This window comes from Corapipo altera, unplaced genomic scaffold (genome assembly GCF_003945725.1).
Source record: "Corapipo altera isolate COAL_440 unplaced genomic scaffold, ASM394572v1 1, whole genome shotgun sequence".
Taxonomy (NCBI): Eukaryota; Metazoa; Chordata; class Aves; order Passeriformes; family Pipridae; genus Corapipo; species Corapipo altera.
Window position 1 is genome coordinate 28,245,815 of NW_020884873.1, and position 25,525 is coordinate 28,271,339.

Genomic DNA, 25,525 nt, shown 5'->3' on the forward strand with positions numbered 1-25,525 from the left:
CCACCCTCACAGTAAAGAATTTCTTCCTAATATCTAATCTAAACCTACCCTCCTTCAGTTTAAATACAATGACCTCTTGTCCTATCACTACATGCTGTTGTAGGAAGTCCCTCTCTATTCACTTCCTCCAATACTTTCTCCCCACTGCCCCTCCTCCCCAGTTAAAGGTTTTATTTAATGATCTTTAGTCTGTAAGAGGCTTGATTTTATGGACAGCTTAGAAGTAGCGCTTGGATGTAGGTTAAAATATACCATCTCTCTTCAAACGGAAACTTCAACCACAGCTCTAACATAACTGTCTGGAAGAAAAGTGATGTGTAGGTAACTACTTGGCAGTTTTTGTTGTGGTATAGAAACTAGTCCATGTTTGGATAGAGAGTACTGAGTTTGGAGGCAAATAATCAGGGTCTTGGATAAACAAGGTAATAGTCCTTCATCTGCAGTAGAGGTGAAGAATTCATCTACTGGAGCGCTGCTGGCTGTGACCATCTTACTGATGAAAGCAGCTTTTCACAGACCCTCAAAAAGTGCTGTGCTATTTCACTTGCAATACTTCAAAGTGTATGATATTATGTGAAAGTCCTGGAATGAAATGTCTTTTCAAAGTTTTAGATCAAAAGAGAAATGCCAGAACATCAACAGGAAATAAAACATTTTTATTGAATATCTGTGTAATATGTATGTTATTTTAACGACAATTGGAAAACTCTACTGTGGGAAGTCACTACACAAAGTGAAACAAAATATAAACCACCTCATCAAAAATGAAGGTAAAATACGGCTAAAGTTGTCAGCTCGCGGGCCACGAGCGATATGGCAGGATAAAACACCCCAAACATTTCTACAAGATACAGAGAAAACCCACACAGAGAAACACTCAAGCAGGCAGTAAATATACACAAAGGCAACTAGGATCTTTCTACAGCATCAGATTCTAATACTTCACACAGCTTTGTCAGAAAGGTACATGTGGCTTCTTTGAGGATGAAAATGTCATCTTGGTCACATGGCAGGTTCAGTCTCTGAGAATCATCGTACCTTACAAACCAGTTCTAAGGTGACGTTCAGTCTGGCAGTGTAGGAAGAGAAAGCATTAAGAATACCTTAACACAATGAGTCAGTCCTGGCATGTTGAACTTGCAGCTATCCTGAATGAACAACTGAAAGCTGGAGACCATGAAGCTCGTAGGCTGGAAAGCTGACTGTCTACTTCTTCTCTTTGGTGGGGTTTGGTCCTTAAGGATAAGATTTTAAAATATTCCAGCTTGATGCTTTGCATGTATGTGCCTGTTTCTATCAGAAAATGTCTCGCTTGTGTTTTTTCTGTGTTTCATGTAAAAAAAGAAAGAAAATGTATCTTGCTGTTCTCACTTTTGGAGGTGGGGAGAGATCCAGGCTTTTATTCTCTTCCCACATCTTTGCTGCTGCTGCTTTTACCCTCAAAGTACTGAAAAACAGTGGTGCTTGGCCATCGCTGCACTGACCCCTCAGGCTGTCACACCTCTCCCAGAAGCAGAGCCTTGAGGGAGGCTGTGAATTTAGTTTTCAGTGCACAGTTCTCTGATTACATTCATCTTTGTTATTTCAGTAGTTTCTGTTAGATGCAGCAGATTGATAAGAACATTAATAGTTAATCTTCCTGCCTCCCTCCAAAAGCAATAGCATTTCCACATTTCTGGGGTAGTTTGCATTGCTGAAAATAATGAACTCTTTGAAGAATTATAAATATATTCACAGCTTGGAAAGATAAGCAAGGGGCCTCAAAGGACGGTACATGAGATAGAAGTGATGCCCTAAATGACTTGATGAGATGGTACGAGCAGAGATGACATGCTGGGTAGCTATAAGATGACTGTCTACATAAAACAGCAGGGGTTGAGGGCAGTTGAAATGTAGAGTATTGCACAGGGCTTGACAAAATGCTGCGTGGTCAACCCATTCACTATAGCATCCTTGTCCCCCGCATAGCTCTCCAGTTCTAAATTGGTCCATAATAACTAGAACTGCTTGTGCTACGCGTTCCTTCGGCAGTGCAGTAGAAGGGAATGGCAGTATTATTACAATATCACTACGGAATAAATTGATTGCTATCCACTGAGAAAACTACATTTCTAAGCACACACGGCAGTCACAGTGATACACAGAGCAGTCTTTCAAGACTCTTATGGAATGACTAATAGCTTCATAATAGTGCCATTTACTACATAATAACATTTAAAACATTTAAAAACTCCTCCTGAAACGAGCATCTAGTATACAGAAGAGGTTACTTCAGTTTTCTAGAACTTGTTCTTTGTTTTCACTTTTTTTTAAAGGACAAATTAAAACTTAAGTATAAATAGTATATAAAAGGTCACTAGCTGTTCTCTTTTGGCTTACTTTGAAGTGCATTTAGAACTATGGCTAAATTTTGTCATCTTCTGATGGGATTACAATACTGTCTGTTTACCATGAAACTATTTTGTATAATAAACTCACACGGCTGTGTCTAAAAAATATTCTGCATTCCTTCTAATCTGAGTTAGTATAATAAAATATTTTGTTACAAATTCTAATGTGCAAACTCATTATAATGTGAAATCGTGGATGGAATTCACAGTATGCAAATTTTGTATAAAGGTGATAATGGAGAGCTACTCTTCTTTTCATGGCAGCATTTTGCTACTGCTGCATCTCCTCCCCCTCCCTGCACAACCTCTGCAATTATCTTTGTACGTTAGATGAAATTGTTGCCTCCGATGGAACTGCTTCCTCAACTTTCAATCTAAAGCCATTTCAGTCTGTGTTTGCTTTGGAATATATACAAAAAAATTGTATCCTGGCTTCTGGCTACATCTCCTTGAGGTCAGCCACAGAACTGCTCAGATCATGCTAAGTTGCCTGTGAAAGATGTCTACCAAGTTGGATTTGCCCCTCCAAGATTCACTGTGGATGTGAAGTGTGTTATTAGGATGGTCCAGTTGAAAGCTCAGATTTAAGTTGTCCTTTAAGATGTCAGTGTAACACTACTAGTGCCTTACAAGTTGGATTTTTTTTTCTGGAATGCAGACGATACAATAGTTACCCTATAATATATTATCAGCTCTCCTATATCTCAGTCAATTTACATAATTTAAAATAGAACATCTTATTAAAAACATCTAGATATACACAGATTAGGAAACGCTTACAACATACAAATACACAAACTAGAAATAAATTCTCAGCATACTGGTGTATATATACAACTGTGTCATACAATAAATAATTTCTGTCATGCTCTATCTACACATCATATTGCTTAAAAGAAGAGTAGATCGGGGGACAGTGGTGAAATGAAGCGCCTTTAAAAGGCTCTCTACTTTTAAATTTGTGCAAATTAAAATGGGAATTTAAAAGTACAACTGATCTGTGTCAGGAACACATGGCTGAAATTAAAGGACCCATATTACTGAGGTATTTACAGATACTGGCTAAAGAGCACTATGTGGGCAAATGCAGAAAGGCTTCTTCTTCTTTTTCTTCTTCATAATTTAATTTAATTTAATTTACTTCTTGACTGCCAGCATGGCATCTACCTCCTCCTCGGGCTGTAAGGTGTGCCACTGTGCAATGGGCCGCCGGGGGTTGGCCAACATGTCTGACCAATGCCGCAGCTCCGCTCCAGTGCTGTTGTAGCCCACAAAGACTTTTCCGATGGCATCGTTCTTGCCAATCTTGTCATAGTCCAAAACAGTCACAACAATTTGCACTTTCTACAATGAGACAGAGAAAGAGCAGTGAGCATGACTTTAAAGGGAAGGTGGGCGAGCATAAATGTGGGAAGAGACAACTGCAGTGGAGAAGCCATGAAGGGGGTATGTGACAGCCTGAGCAGATTCCCCTAGTGAGAAGCAAATTCAAACTTTTGTCTTTGTAAGCCTTTCAAATCAAATTAACTTTACAACCTCCCTGTTAACTTGTAATTCGCCCCCTTGCATCAAAGAGCTTCATATGGACATTGGGGTTGATTATTTTTCCTTTAACAGATTACAACTTACAGGTAAGGTAATTCAAAAGTTGTGCAATTTAACACATCATTACTGTTTAATATAATACTTACAGAGAAGTAAATAAGTTAACAACTAAAGCTCAGAAATGGCTCTACCCCAAATTAAGGTTTGTGATGTTGTGCTCCATTTTGTTAGTTGCCTTTCTGCTTCTAAACAACTCTTACCCATCCATCCAGCATGCTAGTCAGGTATTTGCAGATAAATTCAGAAGATAGCCCTTATGCTTACTAAACACATAGACACACATGCACACACACACGTACCCCTCTCTTTGTGTGTGTGTGCATGTGCACACGTGTGTGTGTATACCATGTATATTCTGTATATTTATAAAGAAGTCTAGAAAACAGGCTGCACGCTTATGAAAGTTGGAAAAGATGTAAAAACTCCACTGTCTCGGGGCTCTGACATAGTGACAGCGCCTATGACTGAGCTGATGTTGGGAGTGTTACTTCTGCAGGAATGGTGACCTCTGGCAAAGAGAGTTAAACTAGTCCCACAAAGTTTGTGCAAGCCCATCTGTCACAGCTCACAGACAATTTTCCATTCATTTAGACTGGGGCACAATGGGAGATGTTCAAGCCAAGCTTTGGGTATGCATTTCTGTGCACATGCAAACATTCCTCTCCTCCAAGTCTTTAATATTTGTCAAAAGAGCGTATACAGCTATTCCTTCAGTGGAGTGGTGTTCTTCCCCAACAGCACCTAAGATGTTCATAGCCTTGGGCTGATTTTACTAAATTGTAAACACTTCTCCTTACAGAGCTTTATTTTTAAAGCTGAACATACAGTTCTTTTCCTGATTTCTTATTACAGTGTGAGCTTCCTGAATAAGAGCAAGAAAAGCCCTGAAAAACATTTCTTCTAGAAAAATCTTTTATTCTCAAGAATCAGTTTTTTAAACTTAAGGCTTTAAATATATCTACAATCTGGACTTCTTACTAGAATGATTAATTTCAGTGCTTGTAAAAGGATTATCTTTTAAAAGTAGCAAGACCAGGCTCCTGAGGTTTATATTACAAAGTCCATTCCCTTACAGGATTGTACAAATCACTGAGCCAGAGAAAGAGATGAGTCCAACAGGCACTAAAGTATTTATATAGTTGCTGGTGACAAAAATGTACATCAAACTCAAGACTCTCTCTCCCCAGAGCACTCAGGATAAAAGGCAATATCCTGAAGCAAGTATTTCTAGATGCCAAAATCATGTTTCAGTGTTGCTGTTTGCAATACACGCTCTTTTAATGGTACCTCCCCAAATGAACACTTATGTTTTAGATGCATGGTACAATCACAGATATAAAAAGTAAGCATGAGACTATTTATTTACAGTACAAAAAATGCTTGCCTGCTGTGCCTAGAAGCTTGAGGGCTTGTTACTGTTGGATTATTTTAGTGTTAATTGTAAGACAAAAATGAGCACTGTAAATGAAAGACCCTTTTCCTTGCTCTATAAAAATGTAAGCACAGCTAGCTCAGATGATTAACTCCGAGATGATTCTCACCTTGTGGTGTCTGACCTAAACCTACAGAGAAATGTGAGCATCTCTTTGCCTTTGTACCATATATTAAAGGAGCAGCTGTACTGCAAAACCCAAGAGGTGCTGGTAGAAAGCACTGCCTCTCCTAATAAACACTTGGATTAGCAGTTTCCCAGTGTGATTAAGCCCTTTGGACTGAAAGGGCCTGGAGACATTGCTGCCTACAGAGGCAGTCTGTTTTGCTGTGGCAAAACACATGCCTGATCTGCCTGTAGCAACAGGATTTGACTTCCCAGTAGTGTTCTCCCATTACCCTTAAAGACATCACTTTCTTTCCCTTAAGAGCCAGAATTCATAGTCACTATTAAATTGTTGAAAATGTTAATGTTTGGCTCATTTAAAATGATATATATGTACTGCTACTGAGCTACTTTCTCTTCATAACCTCCCTTCTCTTTGTTCTCCAACAATCAAGAAATTTGTATAAGTTTGCTTAATGGCTTTTACTTGAATTTCTCCAAAGTCCCAGTAATCCTTACCATATTAAGTCTAAATATAATTTAAAAAGTGTTTTTCTAATGATGAAATCACTTCATAATGAAATAACTTCTAAATACAGTCTGTTATAACTAACTCCAAAATACATTGGCATATGACCAAAGTCTATAATTGCAGATTTAAAATTGGGGCTATATACTCAAGTATAAAGTAGTTCTAATAAAATTATATATAAAAAAAGACAAAAATTTAAACATCTAAACCACAATACTTTTTAAAGGACCTGTATCCACCTTACAAAAATGACTTAGGATTAGAAGGCAAAATGGTCAAGTACCTACAGAATGCCTCTAACCATGCCAAAGCTCTTATTTGGTTATTTGGAGGTGCCCATTCCAGTTCCTCAATCCTGTCCCTATTTAGAAATCAAAATATTCGTTGCCTAAATTGCTAAAGAGACTTGATTTGATTCATCTCTTTTTTTTTGCCTCTGGGTCTCTGATGCTTGTTATGAGGTCTTTCACAAGCACATAGACCAGCTTTCATTATAATCAAGGGAAATTAGGCCCCACTGGATTTCTCACTTTTTGTTTCCTAGAGTCCATAGACACCTGTATATGCTGAAGGGCATGAAGAAACTGTAAACGGACTAGTCATGCATCCAAGTCACTGTTCCTACTGCCTCACCTTGTCTAATTTTATTATGTTTGTCAGTACCAAGTCAATAAAATGCAAGGACACAGTTTTACTTGAAATATAGGCCTTGGCTCTCGGGCTTCTCTCCAGTACAGTTACTATCAAAATCCAAGATACAGAGTGTGAAAACCCATACCATGCTCTCATCTAATCCAGAGGGGGCTCCCAATTTTGTCCAAGCCATTTAAACCCATTTAAACTTTTGGCACCTGACTCATATCTAACCCTCTCTTAGAAGCCACAAAAGGATGTATTACCAGACTATTTTAATTATGGTCATTCAAACTAGGAGACCCCTGAAAGGACATTTTCCCCACTCAGCTCCACCCAGAAAAGCTGTTGTGTTGCTTAACATTTCCATGGTTCTGGGGCTCCATGGGTGGGTGGCAAGCCACCATAAAGTTCTTTTCTCACATGCCTCCTGAGATGGTTAAGAAGAGCTTCTCTCTTGCGATAAAAGATCAATTAACATCAAAAGAAGTTAAACCTCCCTTATGAGAGATTACTTGCCTCCCAGTAGCCAAAAGGCAGGTCACAGTCCCTGAAAAGAATTACACAATGCCTTGTCCTGGTATTTCCCACTGCTAATGTAGGTGACTTCCAGCTCACTGTGCTGATTTCCGAGACCCTTAATTTTAGGCTCTGGACAACTGCTGGAGCTCTCCTGAGGTGCCAAGAGAGCAGTACTGACCCCTGAGGTTCTCAAATGCCTTTTTCCAAGGGACGTAGGAATCACTGAAAACGTTGTCATAGTGTAGTGAATAACTGAAAAAAAAGTTCTGGACGAATTAGATGTTTTACTTAAGAAGTATGCTGCAGTGCTTTCAAAGAACAGGGCCAATAAATGAGTAAGGAACACAATTTAACAGATGATGCCAATTTATTATTTCAAATAATTTTGGGAAAATAATGCTATATATGCCTTTTCTTTTATCTCTATACCGTTTTGCTGGCACATTCTTTCACTATCTCGCTGTGGATTTTTTTTTTCCAAAATCCATTTCTGTTGACAGAAAATGTCAGTTATTCATTTCTCACTGATGAATCAAAACTTTGTAAGTACTTTGCATTTTATCATTTCCCTCTTGAAGCAGTCACACTCAGCACAGGACTGGCATCTAGGTGCTAATGAAGGCATGCACACGTGATAATTAACAAGATTCCTGCTAAATATTTATAAGGGCTGAGAAATGGAATGGAGAAGGAAGACAAAACACTGTTTGACATTACCTGAATTTGCTCGAAGGGTACTTCAAAGCTGAAAGACTCATTGTAGTAGGGATTCAGAGTGTTCTTTTTAATTGTAGTCTTTTTCTTCTTCAGCCTCTTACCGTTCTGCATCAGATGGATCTTCACATAGGGATCTAAGCATTCAAGAGAAGAAGTAGAGCTAAGAAGGATAGTTCTGTGTCTTTTCTACAAATTTTAATCCCACACATGTAAAAGTAGATTAAAAAATAAGAAAACCCTTACAGCTTGTATTTAAACAAAGTCTTCATTTCTGCTATAGAAAAAGTCCTGTATGATTGTGATACATTCCTGATGGAAAAATGTACAAAATATTTATTGCATTATCTCCTTAACACGGCAAAGGAGAGGTAAATTCCATCTAACTTTGTTCCATAGCTCATTAACCATCCTGGAAATGTTTTTACTTTAACATTATTTATGTACTGCAAGCATTTCTTAGCAATGGGTTGTGGGGTGGTTTTCCCAAGACCGGTGAGTGCTGCCAAATGCACATACAATGGGTACAGGGCTGGGGTGTCTGGATGCTCTGCAACCTCCTGGCAGCTATTCCCATTGTTCCTTGGGGAGGTGCTGCACCATGGTTTTCCCATCCTGTGACCTCCCGGTGGTGAGCTGCGACACAGTGCAGGGTCCATGGGTCTGTGCACGGCCAGACTGCTGTGCAGGAAGGGTCTCTGCCCCTTAAATACCAGCCCTCTACCTTAGTGCTGCATGCAGCCAGAGTAAGGTGGAGGCCATGGTATCAGTTTAATTTACAAATGTGGTTTGCCACTCGCTATTGAATTCCCATTGTTATTTTGAACGACTTCTGGTGGTGAAGTAACAGAATTCATTTGGTACCTAATCAGGTATTTCTTGTGCAAGCAAAACTTTCACGGTGGTGTTAGCAGTACCTTCACTGAGCTCAGTTATTTTTCTGTTTAGGAGTACTACAAAGCACCATTTCAAACATCTCAAAGCTCATCCTTTTTAACAACTTGTATGGTACTGTCAGAAAAATTTGCTTAGGTATCTCTTTGGCTTTAGACAGCTGAACTGTGCTGCAGATCAAGGCAAGCCTTCCCTCAAGTGAGATGGTAAAGGCTATGTAAAGTGCCTGCCAGCTACAGGTAACCTGCAGCATAAAGAGCCTGAATGCAAACTATCAAAGGAGAGGGCTTCTCCTTTCCCTCCTGAGAAAAAGCTAGGGCTACAGAAGAAGGACAAATGAACACTGTACTTACTATTAGCAAACCATGCTTTGTGACTTTGAAATTTTGTGCAATGAAATTAATGTTTAGAAGAGTAATTGCACTCTTCTACAGTCAAAATATGCCTTTCCATGGAAGACCCAGATGTTTGGGATAGTTAAGTTACTGGAGTGACTTCATCCTCTGAAAGGAGCATAATTTTGGTAGTAGACTCTTCAATGAAGGTAGCAGACAAAGGTAAAATAAGATCCAATGACTGTGAAAAGAAACTAGATAAATTCTAACTTAGAAATAGGCATATATTTTAGCAGTAAGATTGAAACAGCTGGAACAGCTTCTCAGTGTCTGTGGTGAACTCTCTGTAACAGAGGGTTAAGACTCCTTCCCCCTCAAAAGACTCAAGTTCAAACAGAAATTAAATCTGGGTAGGTTTATGCTTGAGGCAAGACAGGGGATTGTAAGGGTTCCGTGTGGCTGCACAATGAATTAAGGAGTATCATGTGAAGAGCAAAATGCTAGCAAAAAGCCAACAGAGGTCTACTTTTTTTTAATACTGAGTTCAACATCACTGCACACATGGTTTTGAAGATCGAAAAACGGGCAAATCTGGACTCCTTCAACATTACTTGATACTTGAGAAAAGCTTATCACTTTTGCTGAGGCTCCATGCAGAATGCAAAATTGCGTTAACATGAAAATGATGGTTTAGGTGTAGGTAATACATATTAAGAAAGTTCAGTAGTCAAGGAGTAAGTGGTAGAATGTTAAGATATGAAAATGAGATAAGATGCTGTCAAAATATAATTTAAGTAACTAGAATGAGCTGGAAGGCTAAACAGTACAGTAAGACATTATTATGAAGGGGATTAGAATGGAATAATTCTATTAAAATAAATGCAGGCAATATAAGCCAATCCTTACTGTGCACAGACAATATACACAGATTTGATGATTATTCATATGTCCATTAGGAACTGTACAATAATTATTTATAAAGTGATGCAGAAATATTCCTATCTTGATAAAAAATCCATATTTTGGAGAAAAATATTTTTAACCTAGAAATCAGTATATGTGAGTGCTTGTACATCTATGTGTATGTTTACTTTAAATGATATGCTTCTATTGACTTTCTACAGTTTCTGTCTTCATGCTGGTATTAGAACAAAACCTGACCCCAGAGAACTCATGGCCATGGGAGAAGACCATATTCCATGGCACTAACTCCCTCAACTCCCCAGTAATCTATTTGCTTGCACTCCATACAGAAAACCTAATACCTAAGCACAGACTTTCTTGTGACTACATGAATAAATCTCTGAATAATTCTCTTCCACCAAATAACAGAAGCAGAACTGCTTGGAGTCAATTATTGGAAGAAGGGATGCTAATCAGAAGAAAGCAGAACCTTTGGGAAGTGTCAGTTTACAGTGATTTTTGTGAGATGAGGTTTAGTGCAAATAGAAACATCTCTCTACCTGCAATATAACCTCTGTGCTGACACCATTACTCATGCTGAGTAATACTTTAATATGTAAATAGTGTCACTGAATAACTGAGACTAGTAAGGATGACAGAACTGATAGTACAGCCCTGCAATGAAAAATTGTCTGTTAAGTGCCTAGCCTGGGCATAAAGGGCAGAACTCTTTTGACCACGTAGAAATGTCTACATCTGATGCCAATGAAAATAAATAAGCATCTCTTTAGGTACTCTGGATAGTTATCTTATTCCAGAGTAAATATCTATCTTTGCTCAAATAAATGGTACACCAAAATACTAATTTCTCTCCATGAGTGAACATCCTGGTTTTTCAAACAGTTTTATTCTTTTCAAGTAAACAGGGATTTAGAACCACATTACATCCACAAGTATCTGTGGCTGGACCTCACCCATCTATCTGAAAGAAAGGATGTTGCATCCAGATGTCCCTGTGCCAAAGGGGACAGAATAGCTGTATGTCTTTTGCTTAATAATTCATTTTAACGAGTGTGTGGGATTAAATAAAATTGTGCTATTTATTCCCTCACTAACGGTCTACCCATGAATGCTAAAAAGATATAAAATTCGTAACTAATTGTGCATTGTAGACTTTACAGTAATGTCTCAATGGAGGCTAGCTGAACAGCTTTTAAAGCACTGGAGAACCAGTTGGCACATTTTGTTTTCCTGAAATTTGCAATCAGATGCCAATACATTATTTAAAAGGTAATTGAAATGGTATGTTGTATCAAGACTTCTGGAGTCATGTGGGCCATGGGGCATATATATATACACACAGTTGAAACCCTCTTATAATAATGACTAGTTGCAGACACAGTGTAAATGAGATGGACTTCATTGTTAGAGATTTTATAAAAGCAAACTTTACAGTGGAAAAAAATACTACAACTCAAGAAAAGAAAATTGTGGCAAATGACAATATGTGAGGAAAAGGTGGAACTTGAGAATAATTGATTCTCAGTGGGTTTTAAGACAAAAAATTTGGTATAGGGATCAGTAATCAATGAAAAATGATTTTTTTACATAGGTAGGAGAGAATTCAGCACAAAAACTTCCATTTATATGGATCTTCAGCAAAAAAGCACCAACAACGTACTTGGCTTCGGATGGTTTTATTACAACGGTTTATTCTGAATGCAAACAGAAGGACAGTGCCCATCTTTTTTTAAATAATTGTAAGGTTTCTATAATCTAATCAAAATATGAAAAGAAAGCACCTAGAAGTTGATAATTTTGAAAAATGATATAGGAATAACACTGGAATTGATTGGGTGTGCAAATACAGTCCCGAGACTGTGTGTGTGTGTAGCTTAATGTTTTAAAGAAAAAAATGCCATGCAGCTCTGTGCAGTGGGATCACAGAAAACCCTCTACAAGCTTTGAGTAAGCCTAACATGATTAACAGGAAAAAAAATTGAGCCAGAACAAACTAGTCACAGATACAGCTGAATAGTTTCATATGACAAAACACTGTAATGAGATGTTCTCAACTAAAATGTAGAAACAGAGAAGAAATATGATGCCAGAATTGCCTCCAGCTGTATTTTTGTCTTCAAAATGTTGGAGATAACTGGGTGCTCATTAGCATGTTTTTTTTCCTCCATCAGAAGAAAATCTAGGCCCAACCCATGCCAAAGCACACATCACTGAGATTTAGAGCAAAGGTGTCAGTGGACAGTAGAGTTTCCATTCCAGGAAGCAGAATGAATTCCCAAAGAGCTTGGAAATTGATCCAAGAAGTAAAGAAAATTGGGTTTGGAAATGCAGCTTTACAAATAGCTGTGAAAACGCAGTTAGGACAGACGTGACTTGCAGGATGGATCATTAGTTCCATGCTGAAGAGCCATAATCAGCTGAGGAAAGACCAAGCCAAGGGCTTAGACCGGAGCTGGAGCAGGGCTGGATTCAATACTGCACCCTTCACCTATTCCTATTCGGTACAAATAGGCTTCAGATAAAGCCTTCTTGGCGAGCAGCAGGGAGAACAGCCATTTAATACAGTAAAAGATTTAATTTTTCTACAGACTGGGCCCAGGATGAAGGCTGACAGCATCAGCAATACCTGCATGCTTCTGCCTTTGTAACAGCAGCATATGCCAGAGTTGTGCTATGGAAAGCAGCAGGGCTCTAAGAGCAAAGCAAAACAGGAAGCACTCTCCTGGGAGTTCCCATAGATTTGCTGATTTTTCCCAAAAATCATGGGACATTCTTCCTCTGTGGGCATATAAACCCTTCCTCCTGAGAGACAGGGATGATTCACACGATGCCTGTGGCATCCAGGCCATGGATAATTTCCCCTGACTTTTTTTTTTTTTTGTTTATTCATGCTTGGATAAGAGGGGTTAATTAAAGTCTCTGAAATAATGAGTTTAGAGTGACATTGTGCCTGGATTGTCTGAACTAGTATTTTTCAGATGAATGGAAAGCTTCGAACAGGAAGAAAAGCCAGGGGGGGAAAGAAACAATCTGGGGAAGAAACAATATATGGTACAATGACTAAGAAGTAGTACAGGTGCTATGTTACCTTCTAGTCTGCATAGAAGTTGTAGTTTATATTCATTGACACAAGCTCTTAGGCCTTCTACCTTCCTCCACAAATGAGCAAATTAAAGTTGGGACATTATTTTTATGGAGCAGCTAATGTCTCAAGGGAAATATTGGAAAACACTCTCATTAGAAACAATTCTTGTGGCATAAAATGTATGGTTTGTGAGGTTTTTTTTCTTAACACATTTCCTTAAAAACAGGACTGTTGTGTAATTTTTTTTTTTAAAGCTTATTTTCTACATAATGTCTAATTCTCAGCTAATGTTGGTATTGAGCTATTCTCATCATAGTTTCCATAACCCCACCAGGCTGCAGATTACTTGATGTTATGGGCCAAGTCTTTCGCTGTAGCCAGTATTTGATCAATACAAGGGAGAGGTAGCTAGCAAGAAGTATTTGCTGTAGGTTTCTGTGCAGAATCTATGCCAGTCCTGACTCCAGGAAAACACATTTTAAAATCACTTTCACTACAGGGCTGAGGATTGAGTGGTGTGCCTGGGAGATTCTCCCAGCACCACCCAGTAGGGTACTGGCCATGAATGGAGTTGATAAACTGCAAGCAGTCCAAATGGGCTGTCCGAATGGCCATGATAGCTGTGAACAGTTTAGCTTAAAAAGACTCATACCACACTTGCTAATGCCTGTCTGTGCCCCATGGATGGACTGCTCCAGATGCAGTGCACACACACACACATAAAGCACACTCCCATCAGGCCCTTTTATGCTCATATTATATGTCATAGTGTAACAAGTTAGATGACTTTGGATTACTTATTTCCATCAGCATCTTCAAAAGAAGATGCTGTAAGACTGGGTAATTTATAAATGAAAATATTTGTGATTTCACATTCAATAACATTAGACATATTCTCATAGGAATAATGGAGTTTAGGAATCCTTTTATGATGGGGAATGCCTATAATGGAAAGAGTTAAATTGAGAGTGTGGCAAAGTAGTCTCAAAGTAACAACTTCTGCACTGGTGTACAGTTAGATGACTGTCAAGTTTCTATTGAAATGCTGAATTCAGAGAACCAGGGAGCTTTGGGAAGAAGGAGGTGCTATAAAACAGACAGACAGCTGATGATTCCCTCACTCAGAAATCTCAAACTGAGGTTGCTGAACATGTAGAGCTGACAGTGGAAACAGAAACATTCACAGTGGCCTAAGGGCTATTCAGCCAGCTCTCAAGTCTGAAATTCCACCCACAGTGCTTCCAACTGAAACATAACAAATGTTATAGTGCCAGATGGGGAAAGTAGCAGAAAATTGGAAAAAAAAAAAAAAAGGAAGCCAAAACTCTTATTTAAAAACAGCACAAATTAGTGCTTATGAGCTTATGATTAAGTTTACTGCCAGAGCAAGGGCAGCTGATCTGTCTCTTGTATCCAAAGGGTTCATTTCAGCACAGCTACACACAGGCAATACAAATAGTTTTATAAGGCTCAACGAATGGGGTTGCACCAACAGGAAACTGCACCTTGAGTTTTGGCTGTGGGTAAACACAGAAAACTCATGGAAAAGCAAAGCAACTCAACCAAGCATCTTGTGTGATTACACTGAAACTACATGCATCAAAGCAGTAAACCTTGTTCCCCTGCATTTGCACCAAATGGGAAGAAACTGACTGCTCACGAAGCTTGAATGTAGTTAGGAGGGGGGAAAGACAGCATGACATTTTAAAACTTTAACATACTGGAGAAGGACACCTGCAATCTTAGATAATGAATAAAGAAATAAAAAAACCATATTGTAATGTAATGCTTGTATACAAATAGAAAGAATACAATAGCAACTAAGATGAAGGAGGCATTTATATCAAATGGTGGGGAGGTATTAATTTGGGCTGCTGATATAGGCAGACCCTCCAGTATAGGAATCCAGACTGAAATCAAAGCAAACTGGCAATAACTCAGGCAGCAAATTCCAGCAGACTGCTGAGTTAGAATTTAGGTAATGCCTTTTGATGATATAGAGTTAAAAAAAAAATAAATTTATTTATTAAATTGGTGGCACTGAAAATACCAGAAGATAATACATAGAGGCTTAGAGAGATTCAAAAGACTGTCCTCAAGCGAACTTGGGAGGAGGGAAGGGGGAATCCATATAGACTGCAGAATAACAACAGGCAGGAGAATGAAGAGAGAAGCAGAAGCACAGAATACAGAACACCCAAATCAACCCAAGGTTAAAGAGCAGACCTTGTGGGATGTTTTAGCAGAAAACAACAGCAGCTGGGTACATAATGATGTACTGCACTGGACTGTTAGTAAGCACCTTGAAGTCCCCCAGTCCTGAGCTGGTTTGGGGGCAGAACTGCCCTGCCTCACTGAGGCACACGCTGCCAAGTGGAGGCTGCAATCCAAAAATCAGGCTGAAAAAGTGAGCACATGGGGAGCATCAGGTGACAAAGGCTAGGGTTTGGAAGGGCAGACACCTGGGTGGAGAGCTGCCTCAATACACCTGAGTAAAGTATGATGTAGAGGAACTACACTTCATGTTTTCAAGTCTCCACTGTTTTCCTACGGCTATGCCAGCTTAGGTTTCTTTTTGTTTATCTATTTTGTTTTAGAAAATTAAGCATTTAAACATAGGTTTTTGCCTTCCATCCCTCTTGCTGATAGCCAAGAGGTTAAACTGCTTATTGCTGATTTAGGAAACGTTCTCCAGAGCTCTCTGTTGGCTGATGGAATCCAAATCTATATTTTCCACCTTTTGAGAGAGCAAGACGACGTTATAAGATAGGTGAAATGGGTTCTCAGTCTGCTCTGCTGAGAATAACATTGAATTTTTTGTGCTCCTTTCAGCTACTCAGTGGAGTGAAGGCTGGTGCCAGGTCCAGGTTCATTAAGTGCCCTCATTCACCTTGCCTGTGTGAGCAGCATCTTTGACCCTCTGCTCCTGAGGATATTTACTGCATATATATATTTGCCTACATCCTGGATGATGGTGGAAAGGCATCAACTTTAGGAATCCCAGTAGGTGATGCTGCTGAGTGGTGATGTGAACATCAAGACTTTAGGGGACCTGAATGAAAGAAACTCAGGGGGATTTAAAAGGCTCGGTTAGTCAAGAATTTCTATTTGCAAGACAATATTTTTCTGTGCTTCCAGGCTTATATAGCTAGGAATAAAAATTACTGTGCCACACAGAGACAAGGGTAAGGAAAGACAACCAAAAATAACTGGAAGAAAGCAAAAAACCAAACCAAAACAGGGATGTCTTTCATGTCATGAAAGGCTGTGCCAATCGAAAAAACTGACTGAAAGGAAGTGATGCCAGTCAGAAAGAAGCGTAGATGACACCTATTCAAGAAGAGTATTTTGCCATGGCTGAGCACTGAGACACCTTTACTTAGGACAAATGTTATGGAGACTTAGTGCCGTAGGGAGTAACCTTCCATGTTCATTTCTTTCCTCTGAACACAGCTGACACATTTTTTTCCCTTTCATAAAGTTCTGACTGGTAACAAACATACTCCTCTTTTGGTTACTTCCCTGATCCCGAAAACTCACCCACCACAAAGGTCCCAAACCCCAAATCCAGCAGCTGTGAGGCAAAACAAGTCCTAATCTCAAACTGCATTGAGGACAGATAGGCGTTCTAGTATTACTGGGTAATAAAGAAAACCACATGGGAGTGAGTGGCAGTTTTCACTCAAACGAATTACTCAAACTTGAAACACAGAGAAAGTCTATTAAGCTGGTCTAACTAGTGTATTAGCAATTGAATCTAGCAAGAACATACATTTTATGCTACTGACTCTTCATGTCAACATTGCCACAGTAAGATTTTATAGCTTGACTGCACGTCAGCACGGCACTACTGTGATTGTCTTTACATGGACAAAAGCGAATACACCCAGTTTAAGGGTAATCTGTACATTCTTCCATAGAGGCTTAGCAGGAACACACTCAAAAACTAGCAAACTGAGTTATAAGGGCTGCATCAGATAAAACCCACCAAACTATCATATTTTTTACACATGAGAATTTGCTTCAAATGCAGTGAACTCAGTCATGACCCTGTATCCCATACCCTCACATCCAACATAACGTTAGGTGAGCTGGGAGGAGAAGCAGAGGATAGCAAAAAAAGATAAGCAAAGCATGCAGGGTGTTTTATCTACCTATGATAGAAAGGGTAGGAAACACCCAATTACCTTAGCTCACAGAAATGAGTCACCAGAAAAATGCAAACCAATATACCACAAAATAATTCTGTTGTTTTTAATAAAAACCTAGTGCTTCTACTTTATAAACTGTTCTTCTCATTCAGGTAAGTTTTCAATCTCAGACAACCTAAAGGAGACATGTTTTTTTAATTCAGATTATTTAACTAGAAATAGCACTGAGAGCTAATACTGCAGGAATGCTACAGTACAGAAGGAATAGAAAAAATAGTCTTACAACATCAGTGACTACCAGTAAAGCAGCCTGATCTGAACTCTTCACTGCTGAGAAACCAATGCTAGTTATGCTTTATCAAGGTTGATATTTATTTTAAGAACATATCAACTTTCAAACTACATTTCATTTATCAGTGGTTGCATGTATAATATAAAGGGAGTCCATCAGCATCCAGTTCTCAGTTTCAATTTGAAATAATACTCAGCACTTTTTCTACCTGAGAAGTTTATATTTATATAAATCTTAGTTCTCATTCTGTTTTCATTATTTTCATCTAATGTTAGATTTAAGCTCTAAGGAAAAAATGTAAATGGAAGGAGGGAGACACATGGCTGTAGTCTTGCTTTGAGCCTACAAAAACATACATTCAGAATTACTTAGAGAAAATACTTAACAGCTCTCTTTCTCTCCCTTTCTCCTGCCTTCCAATTCATCTAATGTCTGTTAAGCAGGATTTTGGAAAGTAGTTTGGGAATTCATATAGGCTATTTGTGGCACCTAATTTTAGTACAGCTTGAAGGATCAAACTCTTTACTGTCTCAACACACACCCCACCAATCCCATACATGAAACCTAAAGCAACCCATGATACAGTTGTTTTTTTGTGCCTGTTTAACCACAGAGGCCACATGAAACCTTTCCCTATTCCCTGCTCAGAGCCAAGGCTAAGGACAAGCCTGGCTGATGTGCTTCCCGGTGGTGAGAAGATTCTTGAAACACTGCAAGGCAAGAACTGCATCTGCTCAAGGAGTGGAAGGGGCCATTCCAGATGGCCCAATTTTGTTAGGAAGACTGGTTTTGATTTGGATTAAATTTAACCACAGTAAGGAAAAGAAGATCAAAAGTAGATTTTATTGGGATGGACAACACCTTCATCTCAATCTTGGAATGAGAAGTTACACTGTAGGCTAAATTTACCAGTAGTTTCAACTAAGTTCAGCTATGTTACATCTGTTTTTCAAAAATGACAGCTGAGTGAAAACCTATTTTTTACTATCACCAAAAACCCCAAGGTTTTAAAAGCCTGAAGGTCAGATTTTTAACTCGAGTACTTGCAGAGGAAGGGCTGGGAGGCTGAATGCCTGCTCGCATTCCTGTTGATTACACATAATGAGAAGCAGTGACCTGAAACTTAAGGCAAATTTTTACTTAGACAAGAGTAACATCGAGATTATACCCACTGGAGAGTCATGGAAGTACTGAAGTCCTTGGGAGATCAAATGATTGACCTTGTTTTTTCACTCCAGACAAGTTACAAAAAACAAGACTAGGAGTTATTTAAGAGCTAAGATTCAAGGAAAAGAACAAGCATTCAAGGCCAACAGCATCTGCATTAAGAACGCTCTGCTGCCGAGAACATTAGTCCTGCTCTAAGACAAGAGGACAGATAATTTGAAAAATGGTGCCATTAGGTGAAAGATGGAAGTATTTCTGATTACACAACCAATAGCTCATGCTTCAAGGTAGCCAAATTGTTCTTCAAATTGCCCCAGTCAGTTAATGGCACAAATGGGCATTTGACTGACAGATTCAACACTGACTGTACACCACTTTAAGTTAAAAGGCAGTCAAACATGACACAACCTGTCAGAAATCCAAAGGTACATGACAGTTTTCAGCTTGGATACCTGCTACAAATTTATACAGCGGATAGCCAATTTGGTACAAAAGTGGTGAAGCAATCTGATCTTGTGCTTCACTGACAAACCAGATCGAATCTGGGCAGCTCAGCATATTTCTGCGTGCTACTCTATTGAAACAAGATCTTCATTGTAATTTAGTCAAGGGATCATGATCTGTAATAAAATCAAATAACCCAGGAATCCATAAAGCACATATGAATTTCTGAAACCCTCTGGCTCTTCAGAATTGAAAGGAGGAATATTTTAAAAGACAAGCCAGAGCGTGGTTATCAGATGAGGAGAGGAGAAAGAGGATGACAAAGGAGTGAAACTGATGAGTGTTTTTATTTGGAATCAATAGACTGAAACCACAGTAAAGGAAAGGTGGATGACACTGCTTCCAAACCAAGGTAGTATTTGTTGTGTAAAACAGAGAATATAAATATTTTCAGTGAAACTAAGCTCACAGAACAATACTCTTTCAAGCAATGTTCACCAAAATTAGAAAAGATTTTCAAAGTTATTAAGTATCTGGAGTTATAGATGCATTACTTTCCCTAACATCTGTTAAAAAGCACTGGCATGAACATGAAGTAAACAATTTCCCTGGAGTCCCATGCTTCAGCTTTCCTCTGGAAACTCCTATTGAACATTTTTCTGCATTAGTCAGTATCTAGGTGACAACAGACCTCTTTTTTTTCTTTGTCTGTAAACAATCAAAGTCAAGAAAATCACTCAACAGCAGTAAGAAAGAATTTAAATTCTGTTTACGGTACAAGTCAGCAATGGCAATCAGCAAGCAATGATATTAAATTTGTGGGTTTCAGAAAGACAAAATATTCCCCTGTTAAAAATGAAGATCACAAATGTTAAAAAGAATGTGGTAAAGAGAACTGAGGTTTCAAGTAAAAAAAAGAAAGACTTAGCAAACAATAAACTTGCTTTTCTGATACCCTCAGAAGAGAAAAAGAGAGAGGGAGAGTCTCTGGGTAGCTTGCCATTAGCACAGATGAAAACGATAGCAGGGCTTAGGGAGGATTTAGCTTTAACAAATGCTTATCACAAAGTCATGTCACTGCACACTATTGTTCTGTATTTGGAATGAAATTAATTTCCAACTCCACATTAACCTTTTAGAAGCCCTGTTTGGTAGAGGAATTTAATCCTTTGGATTTTCATATGTCACCAGCAAAGGCCATTTCAAGATCTGGTGAGTTTGATAAGACCTGAAGAAGATTAAAAGGAAAAAGAGAATAAAATAAAAATCAGTTTACTGACAGCAGATATTTAAGAACACTAAAAAGTTGAGTGTTGAATGAAATAGGTAAGAAAAACAAAATAAAAGTGGAAATACTAAGTTTTTTTCAATTCCCATATTATTCCTCTGTTCTATAATTAATCCACTGATACTGCGACAGCATGCTCTCAAGCCATACACTAATATAAAAACATTTATTGTGATGAAGTAGATATTTTCTGAACTTTATGAAAAACAGGCCTTGTGATGTGACCCAGAAAGACCAATCAGCTGGATAATGGGAAACAATTCATAGCCTTCCCATAAAGTAAGAGAAAAGCGGTGATTTAGATAGTAGCGAAAGCAGGAATTTCAGCACACGTGGGGAAGCCCATTTTCTGGTCCTTATTAGTCTTAATTCTACAACTGTCCTTGTTGGCCTCTGCAGGACTCTTTCCCTGCTGCATTCCAGGAGCTGAGAGGAGCCCTCTGGAAGTCAGACAAAATCTGCTGTCGCTACCATATTAGGAATCAAACTGAAAAGCGAAAGCCCCTGGCTGAGCAGAGATAAATCAACATGGAATGCATTTGCCTTCCAGCCAAATGACTAAAGCTAAGAGATTGAGGAAACAAATAATACTTAAATAACAAATCCTTAGCAATAGGAATGACTGTTTCTTTTTTACTTTTATCATGCTTTTTACTGAAGTGTAGCTCAAAAGCAGATTGGCAGATATGTGCACACCCTGTTCCTTACATATCTTTATTGCTGCGAGTGAAATAATCCAAGATACACATCAATAATCAGCTTCAAATGTTTTTAACACATTCTTTTTGGCTGGAAAGGCATCATTATACTGCAGTGGAGCCAGTTTAAATTACTCTCTATTGACATAAATTTCAGTTTACAGTCACTCTGGTCCTTTCACCAAGATTTCCCCTAATCATAGACGTAGTCGCTCTTTCACTAGTGATCAGCCTTGTAGACTGTAGAAAATCTCACCTGAAATATGCTTGCTAATGATTCAGCTCTTTGTTTGTGGAGGCAGAACACAGGACTTGCTATTATACGTCTGTATATGTGCACAGATCTATTCTGAGCAGTCCTTATTAGAGAGGGTCTATAAGGTAACTAATCTATTATGGCATTGGCGGAAGCATTAAATTCCATGTAGATGTGATTAAAATCTATAGATTTTGTATCTTCCATGTGTGAATGAGGGCCAGATCTGCAAGGCATGTCAGTTCATAGCCTGTAAAATGTGGGAAAGTCTTACTTCTATTGCATGGCATTTCAGAATCCAAACTCAGCATAAAGAACTGTCCTGTGAAAGATCTCTGGCTCTACTCTGTGCACTGCAGATGCTGTGAGATGATGGTTGCTCACGAGATGCAGACACTCCAGATGCCATCCCAAAAGAGAGGAAGGACTGCTGGTGGACTCACACACCAGCCCCACATATCTGGTGATGTGCCATATCCCCTCCTGCTCCTCAGTAGTCCACAGCACAACCATCCCACTTCCTCTCACTTGTTGCACAAGTACACACCCCACTGCATGGTAGCATGCTTAACAAAAGCATGGTATAGGTAAGGTTTGGGTTTCTATTCTCAAATCCAGAGAAGTTTTGGTTTTAGTATGTTATTTCACAGAAAGAAAACAGTCTGGAAAGTAAGAAAAAATGATGAGATGGATATATTGTTAAGCCATTGTTAACTGGTCTTAAGCAACACCAGTATTTCAGCCTTAGTAACCTTGCATGTCACTTCTGATTGTTGTCTTTGCTTGCAATGGGTAGGGAACTGTCATATATACACATTTTTTTAATTCTCAGCCATCAGGCTCCCATGTCATCCCTTGTTTCACACAACCAAAATGAATGGGGTAGTCTCCCCACAGAATTTAGTGCAAAGTATTGTAAAAATAGTTGCAGAAATCATTTTTTGCCCATGGAAATATTACCACCTCTTCTGAGAGGAGAGGTGGTTTGTGGAAGGTGGTAGTCTAACAATAAAAAAAAGAAGATTGCATGTATGTCTTGTATTTGTTCAGGGGAAGAAAATCAGTAAGATTCTGTCAACCAGCATGTTGTCTCGGAATGAAAATAAGCAACAGCTGAGGGAATGCAGAAATAGGATGGTAGTCATGGCTTTCTACAGCTTTTGAGATGAGAATAAAGCTGCAGATTCCTAATTATATAGTGCTCACCCTCTAGCATATTGGTTTCATTTTTATATTTTCTCCTTTCTTGATAAGGCGTTGTTGCATGCTGCTGTCAGCTCCAACCGTGTTGCTTTTCTGAAAGCCTGCCTTAACTATTCGAATCCATAAACTATATGAACATTAGCAAATAAAATACAGCTGAGGCTGTGCCAAGATACCCTTATCCACCTTTCAAAAACAAAGGAAGGTAAAGCAGAAGCTCACAGGTCATGACACCAACCAGTGGGGGAAGACCAGAAACATTTATAGGGCATCACACTTTCAAGTACTTATCACCAGTGGGAGCCTGGAAACTGGACTCTACTCTGGGGCGTGGGTGAGCCTTCTGGCTGTAGCTAAATTCAGACTGATTCACTCTGAAAGGCAATGAGGATGCTCAGAGGAACTGGGTAACTCAGCCTACAACCACCTTTCTGCTAATTTGAGTTAATTTTTGTGTTTTTTTAAGCTGGAATCAACAAGGAGGTTGTATCCCATTTTCTCAGTTATGTTCGCGGCTGATTAGAAATGCTGGTGTACTGGATGGAAATTTAAGGGGAATAGAGAACAGTGGGGTTTGAAGCCCTGTTTGCTTCCATTTCAGGTTATGGGACTTGCATCTATACTACAGACTGAAAAGAGACCAGCAGAGCAGATTATTTAATGAGGACCCAACTTTGCATTAAGTCCATTAGATTTTCCTTTGCAAGACAGTTACTACATATTTTGTCATAGATATTGCTCACCTTCACTGGATAAGTATTGTTCAATTAAGAATTGGTGTCTAAGGAGTAACACCATATTTACAGAAAAAATTGCAGATTGCAAGAAGAACAGTAAAAAATGTGAAAAATCGATCTTTCATACTGCTACAATTTTCTGTTAATTAACTTTTCCTCGAATCAGGTAGAATATAAACTCTGAGTCACACATTTGGTATCTCAATTAGATTTTCACAAAAGAAAGGCTTAGAGTGCCTTTAAAGCTTTAAAGTGAGCTCTGTTATATAAATTTGCCTACAACATCTTATGCAGTGCACTGCAGCATTTCAGACTTATTTTTCATACCATCCCTCTCACTCTAACCATAGCAAATTCCAGACAGGGATCTAAGCAAAACCCACAGAAGCTTTTCAAAGGCTCTGTATTTTCCGGCTTCTCCTGGAATTATCAGTGCCTTTGTTTCATAAACTTTTGAACTTGCCATAAACATGTCTCAGTGTGTTAAAGTATTGTCCTTCACCTAACCCCTAACTGTGAAAATACAGTAGACTACAAAAAGAATTGACACTTATTAAAAAAAAACAAACCCGTATACTCCAACTTTATATGTTTTACTTTTTGTAAGTAAAGAGGTGACTTTGCCGACCATTTCTAAAGGATTAAAAAGCCTGCTGTGCCATCTCATATATCTTCATTCAGTTTCTCTTGCAGCCAGAGAACACAAAGGCTGAGAGAAAACCTTTCATCATTTGCAGTTATCGACTAGGCCAGAATACTGTATTAGGAACCTCAGAAACTTTTAGCTAAAACTTCTTTGCTTTGAAAAATGGCTAATCTCCTAAGTGAAGGAAAGCAGTCTAACCTCAAAAAGGTTGTTATTATTATCCAGAAACATAACACGTTTTAGGGAAAAATTGATGGGAGCACTTTAAATGACAACCTATTTTCTACTGAATTGCCACAACAGACCAAAAGTTTTTGGATTTCTAAATCACTTTATACACCAGCATAAAAGTTGCTTTAGGAGAGTTTGAGCTGCCTTCAGGTCTTCTTTAAAAAGAAAATTATATCAGAAGGCAAGGGCAATTTAAAAAAATTGTTGCTTCAGCGAGAGCAAAAGTTAGTATTTTGTCCTGAGGCTCTTTATCCAAGATGCAGCTGATCTTAATGTTATAGACTTCCTGCAAAATGTAGGCAGAATCCTTTTCTTCTGACAACCTCTTGCTCATGCACCATGGCATGAGCAAACTAGAAGATCAGAGATAAAGGCTGATATTAAACACAAGAGTACTGCCCCAAACTAGGTGCCAAGTACTCAGCAAAGTAATCATATGAAATTTTATACTTTTAACTTTGGAGCTTTTATATATATGCATATATATATAAATGTATTTTTAAAATCTTTCTACTTGCTTATGATTCCTAGGATTAGGTTTGGTTTTGCATCCATCTTCCCTTTTAGTATGGATCAGAATTTAGACCTTGTTCTAAGGCATACTGATTGGGCAAAGCCCACTGAAGAACTCTGGTATTTGAAGTCAAGCCAGCAACCAGCTCCTGTAGGTACTGTATCAATTGAGAAGTAAGACTGAAAAATCACCTGTATGCAAACCTCTGCCAACTCTTGTGATTTTATCACAATCCCTGAGATACTGAGTATATTTCTTGAAGCCTTAGTTTCTCCGCATTATGCTATCATCAAAGATTTGCAGCTTGTATTTCAAACAAAAAAATAACTTCTCTAACCCTCATGGCTAGAAATAAAAGTCTGAAAGCAAAGAATCCAAAGATTCAGATCAAGAGTAATTTATTTATTATTACTTCAAGTATATTTAATTTTAACTCAAGAGCAAAAATTTGGGAACCTGGGTTTAGCAACATCACTACTCTCCTCTCTTTACCAATGGCATGCTTTAAAACAGAGCTGATGGTGACCCTTTTCTTTATGTATTATTTCCCATTTCAACCACTGTCACCTTGCAGTGATAAAAGCTTTAAAAGCATCATCGAGAAGGTCTTTTACTTGCAGTTTTGCCTGACATTTTTCCCAGGAAATTTTCAGAACTGAGTGAAGTCATAATCAATCAAAATAAAGTCTTCAGAAAATTCTTGGTGTCCTCTTCAGAGCTAGGATAG

The 25,525-nt window shown here is 38.6% G+C and overlaps 1 protein-coding gene across 3 annotated transcripts in view; it reads right to left on the minus strand.

The window, feature by feature from the left end:
• Positions 1–635: 635 nt before the first annotated feature.
• The window catches only part of SYT1 (synaptotagmin 1), a 351,884-nt gene continuing 326,994 nt past the window's right edge, over positions 636–25,525 (minus strand). For all 3 annotated transcript variants that reach the window (XM_027661549.1, XM_027661558.1, XM_027661540.1), the window contains 2 exons: positions 7,937–8,070; positions 636–3,734 (listed from right to left, as the gene is read on the minus strand). In XM_027661549.1, coding sequence (XP_027517350.1) covers positions 3,528–3,734; positions 7,937–8,070 — 341 coding nt within the window. In that variant the 3' untranslated portion in view covers positions 636–3,527. The remainder of the gene's footprint in view (positions 3,735–7,936; positions 8,071–25,525) is intronic.